Genomic DNA, 26,753 nt, shown 5'->3' with positions numbered 1-26,753 from the left:
TTGCTCCACCGCCTTGCAGCGACACCCATGGCGCCGGTACGGAGGTTCTCCGCTACTGAGAAGGGGAAAAAACCCCGCGAACAACCAGGGCCACTCCCACAGAATAAGAGGCTGGCCTGCTCTCGCGACGTCATCGTCATGCCGGGAGTGACGAGGCCTTGGTGCGAGCGGCCTCCCCACAGCTACCCGCTGCCTTTGTATGCCCTGGCGCAAGGCTCCAGAGGAAGAGGCAGCGGCCAGCGCCGCTAGGGTCTTGGTCGTGGCGAGCATGCCGTGGCGGTGCGTGCCGCCACCCCGCGAACCCACGCCGAAGGCTCCTTGATGAGCCACAAGTGTAGGGGATCAATCATAGTCCTTTCGATAAGTAAGAGTGTCGAACCCAACGAGGAGCAGAAGGAAATGATAAGCGGTTTTCAGTAAGGTTTTCTCTGCAAGCACTGAAATTGTAGGTGATAGATAGTTTTGTGATAAGATAAATAGTAACGAGTAATAAGTAAATAAAGTAAACAAAGTGCAGCAAGGTGGCCCAATCCTTTATGTAGCAAAGGATAAGCCTGGACAATTTCTAATAATGAGAAAGGATCTCCCGAGGACACATTGGGAATTATCGTCAAGCTAGTTTTCATCACGTTCATATGATTCGCGTTCCGTACTTTGATAATTTGATATGTGGGTGGACCGGTACTTGGGTACTGCCCTAACTTTGACAAGCATCTCACTTATGATTAACCCCTACTGCAAGCATCCGCAACTACAAAAGAAGTATTAAGGTAAACCTAACCACAGCATTAAACATATGGATCCATATCAGCCCCTAACGAAGCAACGCATAAACTAGGGTTTAAGCTTCTGTCACTCTAGCAACCCATCATCTACTTATTACTTCCCCATGCCTTCCTCTAGGCCCAAATAATGGTGAAGTGTCATGTAGTCGACGTTCACATAACACCACTAGAGGAAAAAGACAACATACATCTCATCAAAATATTGAACGAATACCAAATTCACATGACTACTAATAGCAAGACTTCACCCATGTCCTTAGGAACAAACGTAACTACTCACAAAGCATATTCATGTTCATAATCAGAGGAGTAATAATATGCATAAAGGATCTAAACATATGATCTTCCACCAAGTAAACCAATTAGCATCAACTACAAGGAGTAATCAACACTACTAGCAACCCACAGGTACCAATTTGTGGTTTTGATACAAGATTGGATATAAGAGATGAACTAGGGTTTTGAGAGGAGATGGTGCTAGTGAAGATGTTGATGGAGATTGACCCCCTCCCGATGAGAGGATCGTTGGTGATGACGTTGGTGATGATTTCCCCCTCCCGGAGGGAAGTGTCCCCGGCAGAACAGCTCCGCCAGAGCCCTAGATTGATTCTGCCAAGGTTCTGCCTCGTGGCAGCGGAGTTTCGTCCCGTAAGCTTGCCCATGATTTTTTCCAGGTTAAAAGTGATGATATAGCAGAAGATGGATGCCGGAGGCCCACCAGGGGGCCTAGGAGATAGGGGGCGCGCCCTATAGGGGGGTGCGCCCCCTGTCTCCTGGACAAGGTGTGGGCCCCTTGGCGTATTTCTTTTGCTCAGAAATTCTTATTAATTCCAAAAAGTTGTTTCATGGAGTTTCAGGACTTTTGGAGCTGTGCAGAATAGGTTTCCAACGTTTGCTCCTTTTCCAGCCAGAATTCCAACTGCCGGCATTCCCCCTCTTCATGGTAAACCTTGTAAAATAAGAGAGAATAGCCATAAGTATTGAGATATAATGTGTAATAACAACCCATAATGCAATAAATATTGATATAAAAGCATGATGCAAAATGTACGTATCAACTCCCCCAAGCTTAGACCTCGCTTGTCCTCAAGCGGAAGCCGGAATAGAAAAATATGTCCACATGTTTAGAGATAGAGGTGTCGATAAAAATAAAATACGGACATGAGGGCATCATGATCATTGTAATAACAGCAACATGTATAGATTTTGTCATATGATTTCTTATGCTCAAGTAACAATCAATTCACAATGCCAAGTATGGTTCAAAAACTTCATCGGGAACTAACAAACTATAATCTCAGTCATTGAAGCAATTGCAATTTATCGTAACATCAGAAAGAGTCAACAATAGAGCTTTTCAGCAAGCTCACATAGTCAACTATCTCGTAGTCTTCTACAATTGCTAACACTCACGCAGTACTTGTGGTTATAGAGTTCCAGCCAGACACTAAGAAAGATAGGGGCTTATTGTGTTGCCTCCCAACATATTCACCTTTAGGTGATGTCAACAATAATAGCCGATGCTAACTTACATCCAATTGAATATATATATCATGATCTTTCAAACACGAGGAGCTTGCCAAAGGATAAAATGAAAAAGGAAAAGGTGAGGATCACCTTGACTCAAACATAAAGTAAAGACAAAACATAAAGTAAAAGATAGGCCCTTCGCAGAGGGAAGCAGAGGTTGTCATGTGCATTTAGGGTTGATGCACAAAATCTTAATGCAAAAGAACGTCACTTTATATTGCCCCTTGTATGTGGACCTTTATTATGCAGTTCGTCGCTTTTATTACTTCCACAACAAGTTCGTGCAAAGCTTATTTTCTCTGCACTAATAAGTCATACATATTTAGAGAGCAATTTTTATTGCTTGCACCGATGACAACTTGCTTGAAGGATCTTACTCAATCCATAGGTAGGTATGGTGGACTCTCATGGAAAAACTGGGTTTAAGGATATTTGGAAGCACAAGTAGTATCTCTACTTGGTGCAAGGAATTTGGCTAGCATGAGGGGGAAAGGCAAGCTCAACAATGTTTGGAAGGTCAATGACAATATACTTTAACTGAGATGTCAGAAAACATAAACCAGTACGTTGTCTTCCTTGTCCAACATCAACTCTTTTAGCATGTCATACTTAATGAGTGCTTCACAATCATAAAAGATGTCCAAGATAATATATTCATATATGAACCCCTCTTTCCTTATCACTTCCTATTAATTGCAATGATGACCAAGGCTACGTTCATCAACTCTCAACAATTTTTATGCCTCATACTTTCTATGTGTGAAGTCATCACTATCCATAAGATCAATATGAACTATTTTATTCTTTCTACTTTCTCAAGATCATAGCAACATAGCAAAGCCCTTGACTCAACACTAATCTTTATTATAGATAGCTCACCGACTCGGTTACAAAAAGAGATCACAAAGCAAAACTCAAAACTACTTGATATAAAAAGTTGAATCTACTAGATCAAGATACTACTAAAAGGATCGAACTAAATAAAGCGGTAAAGATAGGAGTGTGATGGTGATACGATACCAGGGCATCTCCCCCAAGCTTGGCAGTTGCCAAGGGGAGTGCCCATACCCGTGTGATTATTTCTCCTTTTTCACGGTTGGTGTTATGATCTTCTTGGCAATGATGCCCTTCAGGATACGGTTCTCCTCCTCGAGCTTATTGACTTGTTGTTTGAGGTCCATAATTTCTTTACGGAGCTTGCCTGTAACGGCCAAAGCTCCTTTTACCCAAGGATGCTGCATAGCTTCTGTAGAACAAGTGAAACTCTTTTTCATATTTTCATAAGAGAGAAATCTAGAGTTGGAAGGGATGACCGAAGTTGGAATAGCCATGCTCGGTAATTCCCCCATCATGAATTCTGCTCGAAAACGAGAGGTGACTTCTTCATCTTCCTCCATGGCATCTATCCTTTTCAAATCAGCCTCCATCTCATCCTCTGTTGATGGTCCAAAGTGATAGGCATCGCTACTTGCTCCTGGACCCGGCGTTGGGTGAGACACCCGACTCTCCCCAACTGACTCCCGAGAAGACATCTTGCTTTATTCTTCAATAGGAACAGCTCGAAACGAAAACAGACGATATTTGCATGATATGGTGGTCAAAACCTTCGGGAGTATATATAATGAATTTTTACCGACCAAAATACGTAACGTGCAAGAAAACGGAGTCCGGGAGGCACACGAGGTGCCCACGAGACAGGGGGGCACGCCCTATAGGGGGGCGCCCTCCACTCTCATGGGAGCCTTGTATCCCATTTGGACTACTTCTTTCTTCCTAAAATTCTTAAATAATCCAAAACTGGTAAAAAACTGCCATTAGAGTTGTTTTGGAGGCGGTTTACTTACCGTACCACATACCTATACCTTTTTGGAGTCTGGAATGTTCTGGAAAGTGTCCCTTATGTATTCCACAGGAGTCACGGTTTCAATAATATTTGTTTCAACATTGATAGGATTACCTGAAATATAATGTTTAATTCTTTGACCGTTTACCACCCTCGGATTTGTGCCTTCGTAGTTGTTGATTTTTATAGTACCAGAAAGATAAACCTCCTCGATAATGTAGGGACCTTCCCATTTTGAGAGAAGTTTTCCTACAAAAAATCTTAAACGAGAGTTGAATTATAACACATAATCTCCTACATTAAACTCACGCTTTTGTATCCTCTTATCATGCCAGTGTTTGACTTTTTCTTTGAATAGTTTGACATTCTCATATGCCTGGGTTCTCCATTCATCAAGTGAGCTAATATCAAACAACCTCTTCTCACCGGCAAGTTTGAAGTCATAATTGAGCTCTTTAATAGCCCAATATGCCTTATGTTCAAGTTCAAGAGGTAAGACACGCTTTTCCATAAACCATCTTATATGGAGACATACCCATAGGATTTTTGTATGCATTTCTATAGGCCCATAATGCATCATCAAGTTTTTTGGACCAATTCTTTCTAGATCTATTCACGGTCTTTTGCAAAATTAATTTGAGCTCTCTATTGCTCAACTCTACTTGACCACTAGACTGCGGATGATATGGAGATGCGATTCTATGATTGACATCATACTTAGCAAGCATCTTACGGAAAGCACCATGAATAAAATGTGAACCACCATCATGTTGGAAATATGCCCTAGAGGCAATAATAAAATGGTTATTATTATATTTCCTTGTTCATGATAATTGTCTATTGTTCATGCTATGATTGTATTAACTGGAAACCGTAATACATGTGTGAATACATAAACCACAACATGTCCCTAGTGAGCCTCTAGTTGACTAGCTCGTTGATCAACAGATGGTTATGGTTTCCTGACCATGGGCATTGGATGTCATTGATAACGGGATCACATCATTAGGAGAATGATGTGATGGACAAGACCCAATCCTAAGCATAGCACAAGATCGTGTATTTTTTTGATAAAAGCTTTTCTAATGTCAAGTAGCATTTCCTTAGACCATGAGATTGTGAAACTCCCGGATACCGTAGGAATGCTTTGGGTGTACCAAACGTCACAACGTAACTGGGTGGCTATAAAGGTGCACTACAGGTATCTCCGAAAGTGTCTGTTGGTTTGGCATGAATTGAGACTAGGATTTCTCACTCCGTATGACGGAGAGGTATCTCTGAGCCCACTCGGTAATGCATCATCATAATGAGCTCAATGTGACTAAGTAGTTAGTCATGGGATCATGCATTACGGAACGAGTAAAGTGACATGCCGGTAACGAGATTGAACGAGGTATTGGGATACCGATGATCGAATCTCGGGCAAGTAACATACCGATTGACAAAGGGAATTGTATACGGGATTGATTGAATCCCCGACATCGTGGTTCATCCGATGAGATCATCATGGAACATGTGGGAGCCAACATGGGTATCCAGATCCTGTTGTTGGTTATTGGCCGGAGAACGTCTCGGTCATGTCTGCATGGTTCCCGAACCCGTAGGGTCTACACACTTAAGGTTTGGTGACGCTAGAGTTGTTTTGGGAAATAGTTTGTGGTTACCGACGGTAGTTCGGAGCCCCGAATGAGATCCTGGATGTCACGAGGAGTTCCGAAATGGTCCAGCGGTGAAGATTGATATATTGGATGAAGGGTATTGGAGTCCGGAAGTGTTCTGGGGGTACGAGGCTATGGCCAGCATGACCGAAAGGTGTTTCGGGAGCCCCGGCAAGTGTTGGAGGGCCTCATGGGCCAAAGGGGAAGGGGAAAACCAGCCCACTAAGGGGTGGTGCACCCCCCACACCCTTTCCCATGTTACTTGGGGAGGTAGGGCGCCTCCACCTGGCTTGGGAGGCAATCCTCCACCTGCTTGGCTTGGGGGGCAAGTCTCCCTAGGATTTTCCCTAGGGAGATCCAATCTGCTTGGCCACCGCCCCCTAGGGGAAACCCTAGGGTGCCTCCCCCTCTCCCCTTGCCCCTATATATAGTGGAGGGGTGGGAGGGCAGCCGCACCTCTTCCCTGCGCAGCCCCCTCCCTCCTCCAACACCTCCTCCTCCTCCGTAGTGCTTGGCGAAGCCGTGCCGAAGAACCACGAGCTCCATCGCCACCACGCCGTCGAGCTGCTGGAGTTTTCCCTCAACTTCTCCTCTCCCCTTGTTGGATCAAGAAGGAGGCGATGTCCCTAGGCTGTACGTGTGTTGAACGCGGAGGCGCCGTCCGTTTGGCGCTTAGATCGGAATCGACTGCAATCTGAATCGCTACGTGTACGACTCCACCAACCGCGTTCTTGTAACGCTTCCGCATCACGATCTTCAAGGGTATGAAGATGCACTCCCCTCTCTCTCGTTGCTAGTCTCTCCATAGACTGATCTTGGTGATGCATAGAATATTTTGAATTTCTGCTACGTTCCCCAACAGTGGCATCATGAGCTAGGTCTATGCGTAGTTTCTATGCACGAGTAGAACACAAGTTGTTGTGGGCATCGATTTTGTCAATTTACTTTCCACTACTAGTCTTATCTTGATTCGGCGGCATCGTGGGATGAAGCGGCCCGGACCGACCTTACACGTACGCTTACGTGAGACAGGTTCCACCGACTGACATGCACTAGTTGCATAAGGTGGCTAGCGGGTGTCTGTCTCTTCCACTTTAGTCAGATCGGATTCGATGAAAAGGGTCCTTATGAAGGGTAAATAGCAATTGGCATATCACGTTGTGGTTTTGGCGTAGGTAAGAAACGTTCTTGCTAGAAACCTATAGCAGCCACGTAAAAACTTGCAACAACAATTAGAGGACGTCTAACTTGTTTTTGCAGCATTTGCCGTGTGATGTGATATGGCCAAAAGGATGTGATGGATGATATATATGTTATGTATGATATTGATCATGTTCTTGTAATAGGAATCACGACTTGCATGTCGATGAGTACGACAACCGGCAGGAGCCATAGGAGTTGTCTTTATTTATTGTATGACCTGCGTGTCAATGAATAACGCCATGTAATTACTTTACTTTATTGCTAAACCGTTAGCCATAGTGGTAGAAGTAATAGTTGGTGAGACAACTTCATGAAGACACGATGATGGAGATCATGATGATGGAGATCATGGTGTCATGCCGGTGACGATGATGATCATGGCGCCCCGAAGATGGAGATCAAAAGGAGCAAAATGATATTGGCCATATCATGTCACTATTTGATTGCATGGGATGTTTATCATGTTTTTGCATATTATTTGCTTAGAATGACGGTAGCATAAATAAGATGATCCCTCATAAAATTTCAAGAAAGTGTTCCCCCTAACTGTGCACCATTGCGAAGGTTCGTTGTTTCGAAGCACCACGTGATGATCGGTGTGGTAGATTCTAACGTTCGCATACAACGGGTGTAAGCCAAATTTACACATGCAAAACACTTAGGTTGACTTGACGAGCCTAGCATGTACATACATGGCCTCGCAACACAAGAGACCGAAAGGTCGAACATGAGTCGTATAGCAGATGCGATCAACATGAAGATGTTCACCGATGATGACTAGTCCGTCTCACATGATGATCAGACACGGCCTAGTTGACTCGGATCATGTATCACTTAGATGACTAGAGGGATGTCTATCTAAGTGGGAGTTCATTAAATAATCATATGAACTTAATTATCATGAACATAGTCAAAAGATCTTTGCAAATTATGTCGTAGCTTACGCTTTAGTTCTACTGTTTTAGATATGTTCCTAGAGAAAATTTAGTTGAAAGTTGATAGTAGCAATTATGCGGACTAGGTCCGTAAACTGAGGATTGTCCTCGTTGCTGCACAGAAGGCTTATGTCCTTAATGCACCGCCCGGTGTGCTGAACCTCGAGCGTCATTTGTGGATGTTGCAAACATCTGACATACACGTTTTGATGACTACGTGATAGTTCAGTGCGTAATGTTAAACGGTTTAGAATTAAGGCACCGAAGACATTTTTGAAACGTCGCAGAACATATGAGATGTTCCAAGAGCTGAAATTAGGATTTCAGGCTCGTGCCCACGTCAAGAGGTATGAGACCTCCGACAAGTTTCTTAACCTACAAACTAAGGGAGAAAAGCTCAATCGTTGAGCATGTGCTCAGATTGTCTAAGTACTACAATCACTTAAATCGAGTGGGAGTTAATCTTCCATATGAGATAGTGATGGTTCTCCAAAGTCACTGCCACCAAGCTACTAGAGCTTCGTGATGAACTATAACATATCAGGGATAGATATGATGATCCTTGAGCTATTCACGATGTTTGACACTGCGAAAGTAGAAATCAAATAGGAGCATCAATTGTTGATGGTTAGTGAAACCACTAGTTTCAAGAAGGGCAAGGGCAAGAAGGGATACTTCATGAAACGGCAAATCAGTTGCTGCTCTAGTGAAGAAACCCAAAGTTTGAACCAAACCCGAGACTAAGTGCTTCTGTAATGAGGGGAACGGTCATGGAAGCAGAACTACCCTAGATACTTGGTAGATGAGAAGGCTGGCAAGGTTGATAGAAGTATATTGATATACATTATATTGATGTGTACTTTACTAGTACTCCTAGTAGCACCAGGGTATTAGATACCGGTTCGGTTGCTAAGTGTTAGTAACGCGAAATAAAAAGCTACGGAATAAACGGAGACTAGCTAAAGGTGAGGTGACGATATGTGTTGGAAGTATTTCCAAGGTTGATGTTATCAAACATCGCACGCTCCCTCTACCATCGGGATTGGTGTTAAACCTAAATAATTGTTATTTGGTGTTTGCGTTGAGCATAGACATGATTGGATTATGTTTATCACAATACGGTTATTCATTTAAGGAGAATAATGGTTACTCTGTTTATTTGAATAATACCTTCAATGGTCGTGCACCTAAAATGAATGGTTTATTGAATCTCGATCGTAGTGATACACATGTTCATGCCAAAAGATAGAAGATAGTAATGATAGTACCACCTACTTGTGGCACTGCCATTTGAGTCATATTGGTATAAAACGCATGAAGAAGCTCCATGTTGATGGATCTTTGGACTCACTCGTTTTTGAAAAGTTTGAGACATGCGAACCATGTCTATTGGTGTATACGCATGAAGAAACTCCATGCAGATGGATTGTTTGGACTCACTTGATTTTGAATCACTTGAGACATGCAAATCATACCACATGGGCAAGATGACTGAAAGGCCTCGTTTTCAGTGAGATGGAACAAGAAAGCAACTTGTTGGAAGTAATACATTTTGATATGTGCAGTCCAATGAGTGCTGAGTCACGTAGTGGATATTGTTATGTTCTTGCTTCACAGATGATTTGAGTAGATGCTAAGTATATTTACTTGATGAAACACAAGTCTGAATTATTGAAAGGTTCAAGTAATTTCAGAGTGAAGTTGAAGATCGTCGTGACAAGAGGATAAGATGTCTATGATATGATCATAGAGATGAATATCTAAGTTACGAGTTTGGCACACAATTAAGACATTGTGGAAATTGTTTCACAACTAATACCGCCTGGAACACCATAGTGTGATGGTGTGTCCGAACATCATAGCTGCACCCTATTGGATATGGTGCATACCATGATGTCTCTTATCGAATTACCACTATTGTTTATGCGTTAGGCATTAAAGACAACCGCATTCACTTTAAATAGGGCACCATGTAATTCCGTTGTGATGACACCGTATGAACTATGGTTTAGAGAAACCTAAGCTGTCATTTCTTAAAAGTTTGGGGTTGCGACGCTTATGTGAAAAGTTTTAGCCTGATAAGCTCGAACCCAAAGCGGATAAATGCATCTTCATAGCACACCCAAAATAGTTGGGTATACCTCCTAATTCAGACCCAGAAGCAAAAGTGATTGTTTCCAGAAATGAGTCCTTTCTCGAGGAAAAGTTTCTCTTGAAAGAATTGAGTGGGAGGATGATGGAGACTTGATGAGGTTATTGAACCATCACTTCAACTAGTGTGTAACAGGGCACAGGAAGTTGTTCCTATGGCGCCTACACCAATTGAAGTGGAAGCTAATGATCGTGATCATGAAACTTCAGATCAAGTCGCTACCAAACCTCATAGGTCGACAAGGATGCATACTACTTCAGAGTGGTACATAATCCTGTCTTAGAGGTCATGTTGCTAGACAACAATGAACCTATGAGCTATGGAGAAGCGATGGTGGGCCCGGATTCCGACGAATGGCTCGAGGCCATAAAATCCGAGAGAGGATCCATGTATGAAAACAAAGTATAGACTTTGGAAGAACTACTCAATGGTCGTAAGGCTGTTGAGTACAGATGGATTTTAAAAGGAAGATGGACAATGATGGTAAGTATCACCATTAAGAAAGCTCGACTTGTCGTTAAGATGTTTTCCAACAAGTTCAAGGAGTTGACTACGGTGAGACTTTCTCACTCATAGCGATGCTAAGAGTCTATTGGAATTGTATTAGCAGTTACTATATTATTTATGAAATCTTGCAGATAGGATGTCAAAACATTGTTTCCTCGACAATTTTCTTGAGGAAAGGTTGTATGTGATACAACCAGAAGGTTTTGTCAATCCTAAAAGATGCTAACAAGTATGCAAAGATCCAACAATCTTTCTAAGGACTGGAGTAAGCATCTCGGAGTTGGAATATACGCTTTGATGAGATGATCAAAGATTTTGGGTTTATACAAAGTTTATGAGAAACTTTTATTTCCAAAGAAGTGAGTGGGAGCACTATAAAATTTCTGATAAGTATATGTTGTTGACATATTGTTGATCGGAAATGATGTAGAATTTCCGGAAAGCATATAGGGTTATTTGAAAAGTGTTTTTTAATGGAAAACCTGGATTAAGCTACTTGAACATTGAGCATCAAGATCCATAAGGATAGATCAAAAATGCTTAATAGTACTTTCAAATGAACACATAGCATGACAAGATTTTGAAGGAGTTCAAAATAGATTGGCAAAGAAGGAGTTCAAAATAGATCGGCAAAGAAGGAGTAAGACTCAAGACCTGACCACAGCAGAAGAGAGAGAAAGGACGAAGGTCGTCCCCTATGCTTTAGACGTAGGCTCTACAGTATGCTATGCTGTGTACCGCACCTGAAGTGTGTCTCGCCATGAAGTCAATCAAGGGGTACCAGAGTGATCCAGGAATGGATCACATGACAGCGGTCAAACTTATCCTTAGTAACTAGTGGACTAAGGAATTTTCTCAATTATGGAGGTGATAAAAGAGTTCGTCGTAAAGGGTTATATCGATGCAAACTTTGACACCAATCCGGATGACTCTGAGTAGTAAACCGGATTCGTATATTAGAGCAGTTATTTGGAATAGCTCCAAGTAGCGCGTGGTAGCTGCATCTAGAAGATGACATAGAGATTTATAAAGCACACACAGATCTGAAAGGTTCAGACCCGTTGATTAATAACCTCTCTCACAAGCGAGATACGATCAAACCCCATGGGTGTTGGATTCATTGCAAGCACATAGCTATGTGAACTAGATCACTGACTCTAGTGCAAGTGGGAGACTGTTGGAAATATGCCCTAGAGGCAATAATAAAATGGTTATTATTATATTTCCTTGTTCACAATAATTGTCTATTGTTCATGCTATAATTGTATTAACTGGAAACCGTAATACATGTGTGAATACATAGACCACAACATGTCCCTAGTGAGCCTCTAGTTGACTAGTTCGTTGATCAACAGATGGTTATGGTTTCCTGACCATGGGCGATGTCATTGATAACGGGATCACATCATTAGGAGAATGATGTGATGGACAAGACCAATCCTAAGCATAGCACAAGATACACTATCACCGAGATACACTATCACTCTCAATTTTGTGAAGTCATGATCAACTTTTGAAATTATAAACATTTTTCTAAAATTCGTGAACACTTTGTAATTTCGTGAACAAATTCATGAAACTTTTCTAAAATCAAGAACATTTTTTATATTCATGAACATTTTATCCTATTTGCAAACGCATTTTAAAAATTGTGAACATTTTTTAAACAATCTTCTTGAATCAGCAAACATTTCTAGAATTGACAAACAAATTTTTCAGAAATTGGTGGAACAATTTTTGAAATTTACGAACATTTTTTTATTTAATGAACATTGTTTGAAATGCATGATCAGTTTTTGAATCAGCAAACATTTTATGAATGAATAAACTATTTTGTAAGTCATAAAGAGTTTTTGAATTTTAGAATATTTTTCATTCATGAATATTATTTGAATTGGGAAACTTTGTTCAATTTAATTAAAATTTTCTAATTTTGCGAACATTTTTCTCAAAATTTTGAACATTCTTCGAATAATCAAACAATTTTTTACACAATCACGAATGTTTTTTGAATGCACAAACATTTTATGATTTATTAAATATTTTATTTCAAAATCCCATTTTTTGGAACTTTTTTGAAGTCCCAAATTATTTAAGGTAAAGAAACGAAAATGGAAAACGAAATTCAAAAAGCAGGCCGCCGGGACAATCTAGAAACATGCTGCTAGAAAAAGATTACAGAGACAATCTGACCTTTGCCAATCCCCACACTTCATTACTAAGCTAGCCAAAAATTCCAGTCAGGTCACCTTGATCACACCATGTTCAACATTCATTATCAGCTAAAGATAATGCTCTAAGAAAAACTCATTTTATTTCCGTAATAATCTCCTTTTGTCAAAATAGATTATTCCAAAATCCTTCAATCCTTTCAGTTTGGTTATAATAGTACGATAGAGGGCCCATGCCAATAGATACAATGAACTGAATATCAATAAATAATAGAGGATGTGAAAAATCCAAAAGTAATATGTCGACACGATAAATTAAACTTAGTTACATAAAACAATAGTACCTTTCTTTCACTCATTCTCATGACCGTTGTAGTATTGTTACTGCTAAGCATGATACAAACCTTTGTTAGCTATTGCAGTTGACAATGAAAATGTGTGAGTGAGCACATGTATTGTTCAGCAGATCACATATGTATAGGAGTCAACTCGAAAGAGGAAACTACGTAAAATAATTCTTCAAGCAAATTAAACAACATGGTTCACGTTGTATCCGTATTATCAGCCTTGAGATTGTAGATCTGACCTAGAGGATCATATTGAATAAAAAAAATCACATCTAGGTGCGTGTAACCGAAAAGCTCAGAGTGAAACACATTACTAACTAAACTGATAGCTGCAAATGAAAAAGTCATAAGCAAGACATCATGATTATTTAGACAGCTTGAAAAATAAGGATTCTAAATCTGAAATAAGCTATTATTATTTTCGTTATTATTATTTTCGTCGGAACTTGAGGAATGATACATTCACCATTATGCGTTCTGATGAATGAGTCAAAGCATAATGGAGATATCCACATCGAATGACACTGATGAGACCGAAGACGTGTGATGGTGTATCTCTGTGGCATTCAAGTGCCTATTCCTTCACCCAAAAAAGGTCAACTATGCTGAAAGCTTATCGAGATTTTGGCGTCTGACCTTATATGTAAAATTCTTGCAAATGTATCATCTTAGGCTTGTTTAGTCCAGAATAAAACTTGGCTGTCCAAGCATCTTCAAACCAAATAATCGATGCTGTTTCTATTGGGCATCATAGAATACATGCGTTGTGACAATTATAAATTGTACATTATTTTTTGCTGATCATATAAATTATGGATCAAGCTGGAGGCTTGTATGTGATGATAACTTGCAAAACTCTGCTGGGTGGCTCCTCTTCTAGTTGGGAATCTTGTTGCAATCATGCATCCGACCACAACACATACGCTGTAAAATAAAGAAAACCATGTTCATCCATCCTATTGCAGAGTGAACAAAAGCATTCTGCAACTCGGCAAGAAGACTAAGGCGTTGCAACTCTCTCTGACGTTAACAGCGACAGAGTTTCAGCCACCCAGAAATATTACGTAGAGACGATTATGAACACAAGCAACACTACCGGCATATGAAGATTCACTCACAGCGAAAATTGAGCGACACACTTGTCCTCAAGTCAGCTTCCCACAAAGCAAAGACAGGATGTAATGCAAAATACAGTGTTCCTCGCGGCACTCGGTTCCTCAATTACAGTATCTCAGGGAAAAATAAGGTTCCTACAGATTTTGTAGTGTATATAAAAGAATTGTTGGAGAGTAATAGCACCATTTAAAATTCTCCCTGCAAGGAAAGCGGAGTCTGGCTCCTAAGATCAACTAAGTACCACTTCTCCGTAATGGAACATGCAGTAGCTGAAAGCACCAAGAGGGGATAGCCAACGCAGAATTCATTTTTTTTTTAAACGGAGGCAAAAGATTTGCCTCATCGATTAATTAAGAGGAAGAGAATTGCCCAGTTAATTAACGGAAAACCGGGCGAAAACCGTTACATATAGACCACATGCGGACTACTCACAAAGAAAGAAACTCCATGACCCCACGGTCAACCTGACAAAAATATAAAACGAGCAACAACCACAATCGCTCGCACTTCTGCATCGCAAAGAAAACCCCAACGAATCCAAAGCTGTAGACAACAAACACTAGCAAACCCACCAAGATGAGCCAATCAGAGATGATGGTCGAAGAGACTGAGTATCATTCATTAATCAGCGACGGACGCTTTACCAATGGCGCCACTCTTCTTACCTATGCTCCTGAGAGCCTTCTTCACCTTCTTGATTTTACCCGAAGAAGCCTTCTCCACTAGTAAGCAAGCAATTGCCTTGCCAGACCCAGGGCTTAGCTGCCTCCAAGCCGGCGAGCAAGCGGCCAAGCTTTTTCGCGAAGACCATCTTGCCCTCATCCGTCCATTGCCATCAATTGTACTATCTTGCCTCAGTCCGATTGGTCTTCCTGCAGACCTTGCTTCTCCACGAGCTGGATGCTTCATCTGATTGTTCAATCCATTGCCTTGATGCTTCATCTGATTGTGCCCTATTTGTTTCCCTATTAAGGGAATTCAATTTCTGAAACTAATTTCTCACTGTTGGCTTATTGATGATTCCGAAGACTGCTTGTTAACACCTAGGAAATTCGAAGGCATATATAAATTGAGAGGATTGGGTGTAAGGGGGCGATGTGGGACTATTTAATAGAAGGAACAACCATCTTTTCCACACAAAACACTGGGCTAGCTTAGTTGGTTGTGGCAATAGGTATGCGACATGGAGATGGCTTCGTCGTGCGGGTGTTTTTCCCAAGAAAATTGAGCAATGGAGGGTAGGTGAACAGATCAAAAAATACCATCAAGTCAAGTTGGTCCTTGCTGCAGCTAGTTGCACCAAGAGTTGCTTTGTTACATGTACTGATACGGGGTAAAAGGATTTAGATTCTCTAATGTTATTGTCTAAAACCAAGAAGGAATAATAAAAATAATATTTGATCAAGGATGATGCAACTCCTTCAGCAAATCTCCGTGAAGTTCTGCTACTTGGTATAACATGTCTACTATTTGTATTATCACAGCCAACCACGAATGCACACCTTCAACCAACCAAATAACTACAGAGATGTACAGTGGAACCATATAGTACCTGTGACTGCGCCGACGGTCTACTTTTGCTGGAACAGTTCTTTTTATTGCTGGAGCCGGCCAACTTTTTTGCTGGAAACATAAATTTGTTTTGTTCGAAGAAAATATAAATAGATGCAAGAAATCGTATACCAGCACCCGAGTCCAATAGCATTGAACTCTGCCTTGTATGCTAAAGCATATTGTTTGCGAGTGGCTGAAAGTATTACCATCAGCACCAGAGTGTATCCAGATTCAGGCATGTATATCTATTACACCTCAAATGTAAAATTAGCTTAAACAGATTGTACTCTACAATACCTAATATTGTACTATTTTGAAGATCTCTGGAGCAGGTTTTTCATACCTTGGTTGTGTGTCTACGTGTACAGATTAATTAGGTCATACCTGGTAGGACTAGGGTTCCTACCAGCACGGCTACGTAGGTTATAGGGATGAGGTGGAGGTGGACGAGGGCTGGAGCGGGCGCGCCGGCGAGTAGGCGCCGTCGCGGCTAGGGTTTAGGGGCGGCGGCGGTTGGCTGGTGTCGGCTAGGGTTCCGGCTCCTCAGGGAGCCGGGCAAGAGAAGATGATAATATCTTTATTGCTTGACCTCAAACGATGTCTTGCAACTAGTATTTATAACTTTAGCCTAAGATAACTTGCCTAAAATAACTTGCCTAAGATAACTTGTGGGTGAAGCCCCTAATACTAATGCCCGGTGGGCCTCTTCCTTGTATAGACCAAACCGGTCATAACATCTCTCCCCGCCTGCGCAAACAGCTCGTCCTCGAGCTGAAAGTCTGGATAGTGTTGGCGGAATTCTTCACGCTGCTCCCAAGTAGCCTCCTCCTCCGGAAGGCCTGCCCACACTGAACGAGGATGAACCAGACGCCACGACGGAGCTGCGCCTGCAATACCTTTGCCGGCTCTGGAAGAATGCGACCATTGGCGATGGGAGGAAGCACCGGTGGAGCTGCCGGTGGCTTGCCACGGAAAGGCTTGAGCAGCCCCACATGGAAAACATCGTGGATGCGAGCGCGGGCTGGAAGCTGAAGACGATAGGCCACCTTCCCAATGCGCTCCAAGATAGGGAAGGGCCCGGCGTAGCGAGGGCCGAGCTTGCGCTTCGCGCGCGGGTCGAGGGACTGCGTAGAGCGATGGAGAAGACGCAGCCACACCGAATCACCCACCGCGAACTCCGCCTCGCGATGATGATCGTCGTAGTAGTGCTTGGCCAGCTGCTTGGCCTGAAGGAGACGCTGGCGAACCTCAACAAGCATCTCGTCACGAGTGCGGATGAGGTCACCCGCAACCTCCGTCCGAGCTGTCTCCGGATCCACCGGAAGTATAGGCGGGGGTGGTCAACCATAGACCACCCCAAATGGCGTAGCGCGCAGGGCGGAGTGATAAGAGGTGTTGTAGCAGTACTCCGCCCAAGAGAGCCAGTCCACCCAAGCGCGAGGCCGATCACCTGTCACACAACGCAAATACATGGCAATGACCTTGTTAACCACCTCGGACTGACCGTCCGTCTGAGGATGGAACGCCGTACTCAGGCGGAGCTGGACACCCGCCATCCTGAAGAGGTCGCGCCAGACATGACCCGTGAACACGGGGTCTCGATCACTGACGATCGAAGCAGGGAACCCGTGTAGATGGACGATGCCGTCGAAGAAGGCCCGGGCCACGGACGCCGCCGTGTATGGATGGCCAAGCGCTATGAAGTGGGCGTACTTGGAGAAGCGGTCGACCACCGTGAGGATGACCGACTTGCCGCCCACCTTGGGAAGGCCCTCAATGAAGTCCATGGATATATCCGCCCAGACCTGAGATGGCACCTCCAAGGGCTGGAGTAACCCGGCCGGCCTGAGAGTCTCTGTCTTGTTGCGCTGGCATGTCTGACAAGACCGAACCCAATCGCGGACCAGGGCGTGATTGCCAGGGATGTAGAAGTCGGCGCGAAGACGATGGAGGGTTTTCTGCATACCCTCATGACCCGCCGAGTGGGCGAGCTGTAACACCTGGTGACGGAGATCATCCTGCGCCGGAACAAAGACCCAGCGCCCATGGAGGAGCAGTCCGTCAGAGAAGCGCCAAGGTTCCTCCAGGTCGCCGGCCGTGAGCTGCTGCTGAAGACGGACGGCGTCGTCGGCCGTCGCAGTGGCGCGGCGAATGTCGGCGAAGAGGCCGAACGTCGGCCCGGAGCGGATGCACAGGGCCGCCCCGGCGGACTCGTCGGCGGAGGAAGCAAGGTCGGAGTCGCGACGGGACAGCGCGTCGGCCACGGTGTTAAGGCGGCCCGGCCGATACTCGACGGAGAAGTCGAAGCCGAAGAGCTTGCTGATCCACTGGTGCTGCGGCACGGTCGACAGCCGTTGGTCCGGCAAAAACTTCAGGCTGTAGTGGTCGGTGCGAATCTGGAAGGACCGTCCCCACAAGTACGGCCGCCAGTGATGAACGGCCTGTACAAGGCCAATGAGCTCCCGCTCATATGCTGCCAGCTTAAGATGACGCGGAGCGAAAGGCCGGCTGAAGAAGGCGAGGGGCCCATCGCCCTGATGAAGCACGGCGCCAAACCCGGCGCCCGAGGCGTCACAGTCCACCACAAACGGGCAGTCGAAGTCGGGCATCTGGAGGACGGGGCCCGTCATGAGGGCCCCCTCGAGGGCCTCGAACGCCGTCGTCGCCTCGTCGTCCCAGGCGAAAGCGTCGCGGCGAAGCAACCGCGTGAGGGGCGCCACAATAAGCCCGAACTCCCGGATAAATTTCCGGTAGTAGCCGGCGAGGCCGAGGAACCCGCCGAGAGCCCGCGGCGAGTGAGGCGTCGGCCATGCGGAGACGGCTGCCACCTTGTCGGCGTCCATAGCCACCCCGTCGGCCGAGATGACGTGGCCCAAGTAGGCCACCGAAGGCGTCCCGAACAAGCACTTCGAGCGCTTAAGGTGGAGGTGGTGCGCTCGAAGCTCGTTGAAGACGATGGCGACGTGCTGGAGGTGCTCGGCCCAAGACGCACTGTAGATTAGAATATCATCAAAGAAAACGAGCACAAACCGGCGTAAGTAGGGCCTGAGGACGTCGTTCATCAAAGCCTGGAAGGTCGCCGGGGCGTTGGTGAGGCCAAAGGGCATCACCAAGAACTCGAAGTGGCCGTGATGAGTCCGAAACGCCGTCTTGGCGATGTCATCCGGGTGCCTGCGCACCTGGTGGTACCCCGACCGGAGGTCAAGTTTGGTGAAGAAGCGTGCCCCGTGGAGCTCATCGAGGAGCTCGTCGACCATCGGAATAGGGAACTTGTCCTTAAGTGTGACAGCATTAAGGGCACGGTAGTCGATGCAGAAACGCCATGTGCCGTCTGACTTGCGGACGAGAAGCACCGGCGCGGTAAATGGCGAAGTGGAGAGCCGGATGATGCCTGCCGCGAGCATGAGCGCACACTGCCGCTCCAACTCATCCTTCTGCAACTGTGGGTAGCGGTAAGGCCGTACCGCAACCGGCGCGGAGCCTGGCAGAAGATGTATACGGTGATCGTACGTGCGGGCGGGCGGCAGCCCCTGTGGCTCGGTGAAGATGTCCGCGTGCTGCTAGAGGAGGCTCTCCAATAGTGGGTGCTCGGCCGTGGCGGTGGTCGCGGCCAGCTGGAGTGGAGTGGTTGGGGCGGCACCCCCAATGCCGTCCCACCGAATGCGGCGGCCCAACCGCCATAAGGTCATCGTCAGCGCGTCGAAATCCCATAGAATAGGACCAAGAGTGCGCAGGAAGTCGACGCCGAGGATGAAGTCGAAGCAGCCCAAGTCGATGCCGGCGCAGGTGATGGTGAAGTGCTCGTCGCCGATAGTGATGGGCACGTCGCGGGCGAGCCCGTGGCAGCGGAGACGGTCGCCATTAGCGACTATGACTCGCAACTGCTCACCTCCGGTTGGCTGTAATGCAAGGCGCCGCATGGTGGTCTCCGGCAGGAAGTTATGCGTGGACCCTGTATCCACTAGGGCCACCAAGCGCTCGCCATGGATCATGACCGGTAAGAGCATTGTCCGTTCATCACGGATGCCGGCCAGCGCGTGTAGGGACACCATGAGGGCGGTGGCCGGGGCGGGCTAGGGTGCCGCTGCGGGCTCCGCAAGGGCTGGAGCGCCGAGGCCATCCTCCAGTGTCTCCTCCTTAGTCTCGTCTGTCGTCTCCAGGTAGAAGAGGCGGGGACAGACATGGCCCGGTGCATAGGGCGCATCACAGTTGAAACACAAGCCCAGGCGCCGGCGTTCCAGCTGTTCCGCCTGAGTGAGGCGCCTAAATGGCCGCGTCGGTGCCGGGGTGAGTGCCGGGGCGGCTGTGGACGACGTCGGTGCTGCCGGAGACGGCCGGGGAAGCTGTCGGCCCCCACGTGGCGCGGATGGACGCGTTAAGGCCTGGGTGCGCTGCTCGAACGCCCGGGCATAGTACATGGCCGTCTGAAGGTCTTGGGGCCCCTTCATCTCGACATCCACGCGAATGTGGTCGGGAAGGCCGCCGATGAAAAGCTCCGCCCGCTGTAAGGCCGTCACACCGGGCGCGTGGCACGCCAGGGCCTGGAAGCGGTCGGCGAAGTCCTGCACCGTGGAGGTGAACGGCAAGCGGCCCAACTCGGCCAAGCGGCTCCCGCGGACCGGTGGCCCGAAACGAAGAAGGCACAGCTCTCGAAAACGATCCCATGGGGGCATGCCGCCCTCGTCCTGCTCGAGGGCGTAGTACCATGTCTGGGCGGCCCCGCGGAGATGGTAGGAAGCCAGCCAAGTACGCTCCGACGCAGGTGTGCGCTGTCCGCGGAAGAACTAGTCACACTGGTTGAGCCAGTTAAGCGGGTCGTCGGAGCCGTCGTATGTGGCGAAGTCGATCTTGGCGAACCGGGGCGGCTGCTGGTGCGGCGCGCCCTGGCCCACTGCCTCGGCGGTGCGTAGGGCGGATGATGGTGCACGGTCCATGGTGGAAGGCCCGGCGTAGTTCCCGGTGGCGCCCGGCGCCTCGGGTTGCAACGGGAAACCGGACGGCGGACGGGCCCCCGGGTAGGCCGATGGCGGCCCGTGAAGCCAGTCGGCAAGTGGTGATGGCGATGACGGAAAGCGGACCTCCTGGATCGGAAGCCCGCTCGGCGACGACCGGCCCAAGTTAGGGCTGGGATGGGGCGGTGGAGGACCCTGCTCCGTGGCTGCTGGGAGTGACGGCGCGGCGGGAGATGGCGCGGTCCAGGTGGGCCACTGCGGCCCTGTGGTGGCGGCGAGTGGCGCGGTTGCCGTCGCAAGCGGCGGCGGCCACTGTGGCCACGGCGGCGGTGCGGCCGCCGGGGCAGGGAGCGCCGGGTAGCCTCCGGTGATGGCCCCCAGTACCGAGTACCACGGCAGCGCCTGCGGACCCGCGGCCATGGCGGGATGTAGTGGTGGAGGCGGCCCGTACGGACTTGCCAGGTAGAGGCGGATGCCCTGGACCGCGGCGACTAGGTCGTTGAGGACGCCGGCCATTGCCTCATGTGTGAACTGCTGCGGCTGCGGGGGAGGTGACGGCGGCGGCGTATGTTGGACGGGGGTCGGTGGCCGCCCGTGGCCTGGCGCGGTGCCGGGCGCCGGGAGGGTCGGCGCCGAGAGCGACGCCGTAGCGCCCGCCGAGAGCGAGGCCGTGACGCCCGGCGCGGAAGCGGCGGCGGTGGAGGAGTTGGCGGCAGCGGCGGTGGTGGAGTTGATGGGCAGCGGCGGTGGTGGCGGCGGCAGCGGAATTGGAGGTGGCGAAGACATGGTCGAAACCCGGGTACCTGATACCAAATTGGTAGGACTAGGGTTCCTACCAGCACGGCTACGTAGGTTATAGGGATGAGGTGGAGGTGGACGAGGGCTGGAGCGGGCGCGCCGGCGAGTAGGCGCCGTCGCGGCTAGGGTTTAGGGGCGGCGGCGGTTGGCTGGTGTCGGCTAGGGTTCCGGCTCCTCAGGGAGCCGGGCAAGAGAAGATGATAATATCTTTATTGCTTGATCTCAAACGATGTCTTACAACTAGTATTTATAACTTTAGCCTAAGATAACTTGCCTAAAATAACTTGCCTAAGATAACTTATGGGTGAAGCCCCTAATACTAATGCCCGGTGGGCCTCTTCCTTGTATAGACCAAACCGGTCATAACAATACCACTCAATTGTAATCAAACAAATTAGTGTAATCTGTGTGGTGGGAGAAGTACCACTCACCGAAGCATAGGAATGGCCTGGGTAATGACGTCCTTGACAACTACAAATCCCAATGTCAAAGCACATCTCAGATCACTCATCTGCCTGCTCACCAATTGAAGTGTGCTCTTCGCTGCAGCATACAGTGGCCACCAGGACGCGGAGGGCTATCTCCTCTATCTATATATTGTCATAATATTTGGATATCAAAATCACCATGAACACCAACACAAACATGAACACCACGTCCAGTGATCCCTCCATCAGCTTAAAAAGCCATTCCCTGTTTTGACTTCTATTGGAAGCCGGCCTCAGCCCGTCGATGCGTGGGCTGAGACTGAGCTGCTCGTCAGTGCTTGTCGATGGCGGCTCCATCTTTTTGGTGAATAGAAATCTCCGCCTCCGCTTCCTCCAAAAAGCTCACCATCTACCACCTATGCTTCTGCGAGGATGGTCATTGTGCTGCATCAAGGAAAATAAAATAGCTGGATAAACTTTTAGGTACCAGCAGAAGCAAAAACAAAGTAAATATTCAACTTCTATAAAAAATAAGTGCAATACGACTAATCTAGTAAAGTAATTTGGAATGTCGGCTTAACTAACTTTACATCAACTATATTGTGAAGAACCCAATTCTTTCACCATAAATAGAAACAAAAAAACTTTCAATGTATCAGATAAAGTAAACTGATAAGTAACTCTTTCCCATCCAGAATTCCATAAGATCCAGATCCATTCATGTAAAGTAATGAGCCTATCACAAATTTGTCATCTATTATATGAATCAATGGTGCATGGTAGCAGATGTGCTAGAGAGAGGGCTACTTCAGGGCGATCTTATTGGTTGTCATCAGTCAACACCAACCTTAAAAAATAGTAATATCTATTATAGAGCAGTTAACAAAATGAACCACAAACTTCATGTATTTATGTGAATAGAATTATAATCAGCAGGGAACAGAATTATAGTAGACAGAAGCTTCAGACCCGATTGAAATCACAGATAGTTCAATTTTCTAAATTTGGTCTTCACAAGTATGAAAAAGGAGAATAAATGTAGGCCTTTGTTTACACATGCCATCAATCTGGCTTACAAAATTGGTTCACAGGAGACCGAGATGCTGGGTTAGAACGTTTTTAGATTGATTGTAGGGTGGATGCAGTAAAACATGACCATGAAAAACACCATGACAGTATTCTAAAGCAGTATATACAAGCTATCATGATTCATGCGCCTAATTATCTAAAAGCAATCCAAATAAACTTGACATATTAACAGCAGCAAAGCTTCCATGGCATGCAAAAACAGAGCATGTTGCTGGATCAACAATACAACAACCTACAGTATATGCTTGATTTTGGTTTGGATTTAGAAAATCTGTACACTGTTTGTAATTCAGAAATTTATTGCTTCATTCATGCATTCCAAATTAAAGATTATCCGTCACTATGCTGGATAAAGCTAAGCCATTTCAATCATCCTGCCAGCTCAAGCAGCAACATGTTCAGCAAATGGCTTGAATTCTGAAGAAAAGACTAACAAACATAGCGAACACCATGTCAAACACAAACACCATGACAAACTAAGACGATGAGAATTCACAAAGGGCATGATCGAACAGGAACATGACAAGCACCATGACCAATTATTTTTCAGCAAATGACTTATCTCATATCAATTCAAATAAACTGACAAAATTAACAGCAGCAAGCTGCCTTGGCATGCAGAAACAGAGAAGCATGCTGTTACAGCTACCTATGACAGCTATATAGGCTACAGTAAAACGCACTGCTTGACTGTTGTGGCCTGGTGGTATTATAGGACTCCATCAGGAGGCCCCTAGATACAAGCACGTAAAGAACACCCAAGGATGCTTACTGCCCTTAAACCACACAAAATCAAAGAAAACTAACTGTGAATACTACCAGAAACTTAAGAATAAAATTCTCGCATAAAGAAAAATATGCTACTTTCTAAATATTTAGGAATCTTAGAATCAACATGCTGTGAAGAAAGAGCAGAATAGCAGACAGAGAGACAGGGGACAGAAACAATAACTCAAACAGGGGATCAGCATGATGCTACTTGATCAGTACCAAACCAAGATGCGTAACCATGATAGCTGGTGCTGAACTCAGATATACACACTAAATGTTCTGATATGCCAAAATAAATGCATTAGAATCTTTTTAATTATCCCAACTATTTTTCAGAGGTTGCTCTGCCATTGCTAATTATGATGTTGTGCTATACTGCTATTTCATATAGAGGGAGGTCAGGAAGGAGAGCAGCAGCCTGCTGTTGCGATTTTGTTCATGCTGCTGCTTGGTTACTACCACACATCTATACAAAGAACACATAGCACATAAGGCTGCTACTTGCTGCTTTCAAGGGGATACATACCTCTGTTGTAGCCCGCCGCGAGCGACATTGGACGGCTCGACAGATGTTTTCGTTCCTCTGGCAAACTCGGCGCTTCTTCCTCCGGCAAACTCGGCAGCGACATTGGACGTGACCCCGAGCATCTGCTTTGACCAGGGAGACAACTGATTTTGCACAGTTGCCATACTCTGGAACAGCCATGGCCCCATGGAAAGATATAGAGGAATTTGCACTGTGGCCATGCTCTTGTGGTCAGGCCACAAACGTCCCTTCATCTTTAGGCCACCGTCACCCTCTCGTTCCCTGTCCATCAGGCCGCACCCCACAAGCTTCTTTTCCATGTCCTTTGTCACCATCCCAGCAGAAGCTAACCCACAGCCAGGTGCATCAGCCGGATTAGATAGATAGATGCGTGTACGACGGCTTTGTCCAGCGCACGCGTCGGCTCTGTCCATCGGAGTGGCGGCTTGTTTGCCTATGACGGTCCAACCTCTGCACCAACACACCCCTTGCCTCTCTCTCGATCTGATATCTCGCTGCGGGAGGCAAGCGGAAGCGGGGGGATCCGTCGCCGCAGCGTCGAGTATCGTCCGTGGTGGAAGGCTGCCGCGGGTCGCCGGTGTTGGAAGACCGCGTGTGTGGGGCACTTGGGGTAGGGATAGGCGCGCCGGCGGGGTAGACGATGGTAGCGCGCGGCAACTGCAGGCGGTCTGCGCGGGGCGCGGGTGCGGGGCGTGGCAGGAGGTGGCGGCGTGCTGGAGTGGAGGTGGGATTGGGAGGTTGGATCGTGCGGGCAGCTGCTTATTTTCTTTTCTTTTTTCTCGCCCGTACCTGTTCGAGTTTGACCCCAAATTAGTACCATCTCGTTTATATTACGATTTTGTCTATACAAATCGTAAAAGCGTATTACGACATGAAAAGAAAGTGTATTGTGACGGTGAACCCGAAGACTCAATTCGTGCTTTATTATTACTAGCACAAATGCCCGTGCGTTGCAACGGGCTGGAAAAAAATCGTAAAACCTGCTCTATGTGCCATTACGCGACATTTGTCAAATTTTTTTTCTTTTTTTATTGTTGAATAATGCCAAATCAAATAAAAAAATTCCAAAAGTAAAAAGTATATGTAGTTCTGATAAACATCGGTAATAAGATTACACCGATATCTCTTTGAAGCATGAAGCAAGGACGTGAAAAAGCCACTTCAATGTCTTTCATCTCATGGAAGAGTAGTGATGCATGAAATAGTCTATCAATCAGTTTTTTTTTTGCTTTTTGAAAAAACAAAATTATTTATTTATTTTTTAAATTTGAACAATTGATAAATTTTGATTTTTTATTAGAACTAAAACATGTTTTCAAGACAAACATTTTTGAACACATGATTTTTTTAAACAATTATTAATATTTGTTAATTTTGTGAACAATTTTAAATGTTTTGAAAAGGAACATTTTTTGGGAGTTTTGAGCATTTTTTCAAAAAAACGTAACATATAAAAAAATGTGAATATTCTGAACGCGAGAACAAACTGAAAAACTCTTTATCTTAAAAAAGACACATGCACGGTGTCTACAGTTAAAAAAAAGATTGATAATGTCCGCACCATGAAGCATGAAGTTGAGAAAGTCGTCGGGATGTCCTTCGTTGGCATCTTCTTCAGCTTAGCACTATCATCAGGTGAAAGAGGAGTGGTGTATTTATTTTTAGTGGGATATACAAAAGGTCGAAGTCATTTGCATCGATAGCGAGACGTTTATAGTGACTTCATCAATCTAAAGACCTGTCGGCTCAGTCTATCTAAGGTGAGTGTGTATGTACGTTTGTGAGTGCTGACGTTTCTTACTGTGTTTCTCAAAAGAAGATTCTCTTTAGCCTACAATTTAATGTGCCATGGGTTGCACCCCGAAAAAAAGCATCACATTTTTAGCGACTCATTCATGTTGACACTTTTCATGTTCGAGTGTCTGCAATCCAAAAAATTTATGTAACAAGTCTGAGAAAACAGAGGATGTATCTGATCAGTGTCAAGTGTCAGAGATAATTCGTGTATCAAATGTAGAAAACAAACAGGTTCTCTTCGGCAAAGAGCCTGCACTACTGATGGTATCCAGCTTAGTTACGGCAACAAAGGCGTTATCCTCCCTGCTACTCCTCGTAGGAGGATTCTCTTTGCCGCGACGCCGTCTATCACAACCAAAGCCGTGTTTCAGCGTCCCTCTCCCTCCTGCCGCCCCCTCGCCTTTCTCCCCTGCTGCATGCAGCCACTACTGCCTTGGCCACCATGGCGAGGACCTCCTCCTTGCCTCGCCGGCCTTTGTACTGGACCGCGCCACAACAAGCATACCTGTTAAGGCATCCCATCTGTTAATGCCTCACTTGTTTATTCTTGCAATTTTCAACGTATATAAG

At 46.1% G+C, this 26,753-nt stretch overlaps 1 protein-coding gene across 2 annotated transcripts; it reads right to left on the bottom strand.

The window, feature by feature from the left end:
- Window positions 1-14,528: 14,528 nt before the first annotated feature.
- LOC119326224 lies at window positions 14,529-25,105 on the bottom strand. Of its 2 annotated transcripts, XR_005157864.1 has the most exons (3): window positions 24,366-25,105; window positions 21,983-22,423; window positions 14,529-15,290 (listed from the first exon to the last, which is right to left on the bottom strand). XR_005157864.1 is itself a non-coding variant. In XM_037599918.1 (2 exons), the coding sequence occupies exons 1-2, from the start codon at window positions 24,797-24,799 to the stop codon at window positions 22,396-22,398; spliced, it is 462 nt and encodes a 153-aa protein (XP_037455815.1). In that variant the 5' UTR covers window positions 24,800-25,105; the 3' UTR covers window positions 21,952-22,395. The 2 variants fall into 2 exon arrangements, 1 of the variants encoding a protein (XP_037455815.1); XM_037599918.1 differs by lacking the exon at window positions 14,529-15,290 and having other exon boundaries at window positions 21,952-22,423.
- Window positions 25,106-26,753: the final 1,648 nt, after the last annotated feature.

This window comes from Triticum dicoccoides, chromosome 1B, assembly GCF_002162155.2.
Source record: "Triticum dicoccoides isolate Atlit2015 ecotype Zavitan chromosome 1B, WEW_v2.0, whole genome shotgun sequence".
Taxonomy (NCBI): Eukaryota; Viridiplantae; Streptophyta; class Magnoliopsida; order Poales; family Poaceae; genus Triticum; species Triticum dicoccoides.
This window is presented reverse-complemented; position numbering and strand designations above follow the sequence as displayed.